Below are 3,095 nucleotides of genomic sequence, written 5' to 3'. Positions count from 1 at the left end.
ATTAAAGCATAGTGATGAATCAGAAAAACAATAGTGTTTTCCGATAGTCTTAGGCAACCCCGGTGAAAGGGTCATTCGACCCCCAAAGGGGTCGCGACCCACAGGTTGAGAACTGCTGCACTAGAGATTTGCTGCGGGAGTGCACTGACCACCAGGGGGCAGCTTTTTCATTGAGTGTCTGTCCCCAGGTTTATATATAGAGATGGGAATTATTTTCACAAAGATAATGTTATTCCTTTAACAATATAAACATCTAAGAATAAGTGTATAACTTACTTTTAGGATCCATTTAAAGGCAGACTTGTGGAAATAATGACAAAGATTCAAACTTTTTGCCAAATGAACCCAATGCCAGATTTTGGAACTCAACCCTATGAACAATGGACCATTAAAATGGAAAAAAAAGGTAATTGGGGTTTTGATCTAACATTTAGTTTATCCCATGTTTATGCCAAGATTTCAGATGACTATATCACATATTCCCAAAAAAACTGAAAGCAGATGGAATTTCTGTGTTCTAAGTAGGACGAGGTTAAACATCCTAATTCCTTAGATAAGGAAGGCGGCATCAATTCATCCAGTTTCTTTTTATCACCAGTCTTTCACTTATTGTATATTTAAAATATTACGATAAAAATTAACAACTCTGTCTCCAGTTGCAAGCTCAACTAATGTTTTTTGTTGTTGTTTTTTTGTTTTTGTGTTTTTTTTTTTATGCTGTTCCTCTGACTCGCTTAGATCAGGTATGTGTTCTTGCTGATGCAGAACTCAAACAGCAAGTGTCAGAGTTGGACAACTTTCCCCCCTTTTAAGCTCTCGGCATATTTTGAGTCTTGCTTTCTCATTTCAGAAACAAGGTGAAACCTATTTTAGAGTTGTATAACAAACATATTTAAGTCCACAGCACAGTATTAAGGGGGGTGTTTGATCATTATTTCACTCTACATACTGTATTCTTTCATAGCTGCAAGAGAAGGAAATCGCAAAGACCGTCTCTGTACAGAACACTTGAGGAAGTACAATGAGGCCCTGCAAATTAATGACACAATCCGAATGATTGATGCCTATAATCACCTTGAAACTTTCTATAAAGATGAGAGAGAAAAGAAGTTTGCAATCCGAGAGGATAGTGATGAGAGTGGTGACAATAGCGATGATGGTGATGAAGGTGGGAATGATGGCAAGAAACCTTTGAAACTGGATGACACCGACAAATTTCTCATGGATTTATTTTTTGGTAAGAATCAATGTGACATTTATTGCATGGTCTCATGCACTTTACCTCTTTGGTGTGAACTGTTGCTTTTTAAGAGCTCTCCAAAAGGCCCTCTTAACATATTTCATTTTGAAAGGAGAACTCCCACTCATATTGGGGCTATTCTAGTTGATAGAACCAGAGTAGCCATGAACTGTATGATCACAATCACTAATTTGATCCTGTAAATTTTGGTCAAGGTGACTGCAATATATTTATTAATTTTAAACATATTTTTATTGATTTCAGAGAGGAAGAGAGGGAGAGAGAGATACAAACATCAGTGATGAAAGAGAATCATTGATGGGCTGCCTCCTGCATGCCCCCTACTGAGGATTGAGCCAGAAACCTGGGCATGTGCCCTGACTGGGAATTGAACTGTGACCTCCTGGTTCATAGGTCAATGCTCAACCACTGAGCCATGCTGGCTGGGCACATTTTTTAAGTAGCCTGATTATTAGATATAGATAAAAGATTAGCTGTAGTTGAACTCAGTGCTTCATTACATAAAATCTTCCCCTGTAACCATATATTTTACTAATTTAAACTAATTATTTTTAAAGATAACAAGAAAATGTTGAAGAAACTGGCTGAAAACCCAGAATATGAAAATGAAAAGCTGACCAAATTAAGAAATACCATAATGGAACAATATACAAGGACTGCGGGGTCAGCAAGAGGAATAATTTTCACAAAAACACGACAGAGTGCATATGCCCTTTCCCAGTGGATTACTGAAAATGAAAAATTTGCAGAAGTAGGGGTCAAAGCCCACCATCTGATTGGAGCTGGACACAGCAGTGAGTTTAAGCCCATGACACAGGTATAAACACCTTTTTGGACTGCTAATCTTATACTGTCATTACTCTTCACAAACTACTTGTTGTCTTTCTTTTCATCAATTCCCTCACCACCCCACAAATAATTTTATGGAATGAAGCATTTGTTCTTGAAGTAAAATGTGAGTTTCATAGCAATCTAACCTGTGGTATTTGATAGGCTGAGCATTGTCCTAGGAGTCATTCTTATCCACATACTTGAAGGAACTTTCTAAAATGAGTTTCCTTTGCAAAAATGATTGACACTGAAACTTAGAAACAAGATAGAAAAAATGGTTGCAATATAATTATCAAGTGGAAAAATCCAGTCTCCTCAAACATATGTGCATTATAATTAGAACTATGTAAAATATGTTTGCGTAGCATGAGATCTGTAAGGGAACTTGGAAAATTTTAAGACATTTGATGTGTTAGAGATTTGGGATTATGAGAGCTTTTCCTTTTTGATTTTTTTTGTTTTGTTTTGTTGTCATTTCATTATGCTACCTCTCATGTGCACAGTAAAAAACACTTGGGAGAGAAAAAAGGCACTTGTAGATGTTACACGCATGTGGCTTGTTAGAGTAAAATGTTCTCCTAAAGTCATCTTATTCCCGAATCTTGCTGGACAACAGGGCACTTCAACTCTCATATGGTCATCACCATTTGCTCCAATGGAGCACATTAAATTTGTTTCAGCGTTTGCTGAACAGAAAGTTCTTGAAATTGTCCACTGTAACTCTTAACATACTCTCTAGATCAGAGGTTCTCAACCTGTGGGTCGCGACCCCTTTGGGGGTCAAATGACCCTTTAGCAGGGGTCGCCTAAGACCATCGGAAAACACATATACAATTACATATTGTTTTTGTTAATCACTATACAGTTATGAAGTAGCAACAAAAATAATTTTATCGTTGGGGGCCACTATAACATGAGGAACTGTATTTAAGGGTCCCCGCATTTGGAAGGTTGGGGAAGTCTGAAGTAATGCCTGAGCCCATGAGAAAATAAACAATGTCTC

The 3,095-nt window shown here is 37.4% G+C and overlaps 1 protein-coding gene across 1 annotated transcript in view; it reads left to right on the top strand.

Moving 5' to 3' along the window:
* Window positions 1–3,095, top strand: part of IFIH1 (interferon induced, with helicase C domain 1) — a 57,485-nt gene that overhangs the window by 45,872 nt on the left and 8,518 nt on the right. Inside the window, exons 8-10 of the mRNA XM_006766559.2 lie at window positions 283–406; window positions 965–1,237; window positions 1,819–2,078. Of these exons, the coding sequence (XP_006766622.1) occupies window positions 283–406; window positions 965–1,237; window positions 1,819–2,078 (657 nt within the window). The remainder of the gene's footprint in view (window positions 1–282; window positions 407–964; window positions 1,238–1,818; window positions 2,079–3,095) is intronic.

This window comes from Myotis davidii, unplaced genomic scaffold (assembly GCF_000327345.1).
Source record: "Myotis davidii unplaced genomic scaffold, ASM32734v1 scaffold59, whole genome shotgun sequence".
NCBI classification, from domain to species: Eukaryota; Metazoa; Chordata; class Mammalia; order Chiroptera; family Vespertilionidae; genus Myotis; species Myotis davidii.
This window is presented reverse-complemented; position numbering and strand designations above follow the sequence as displayed.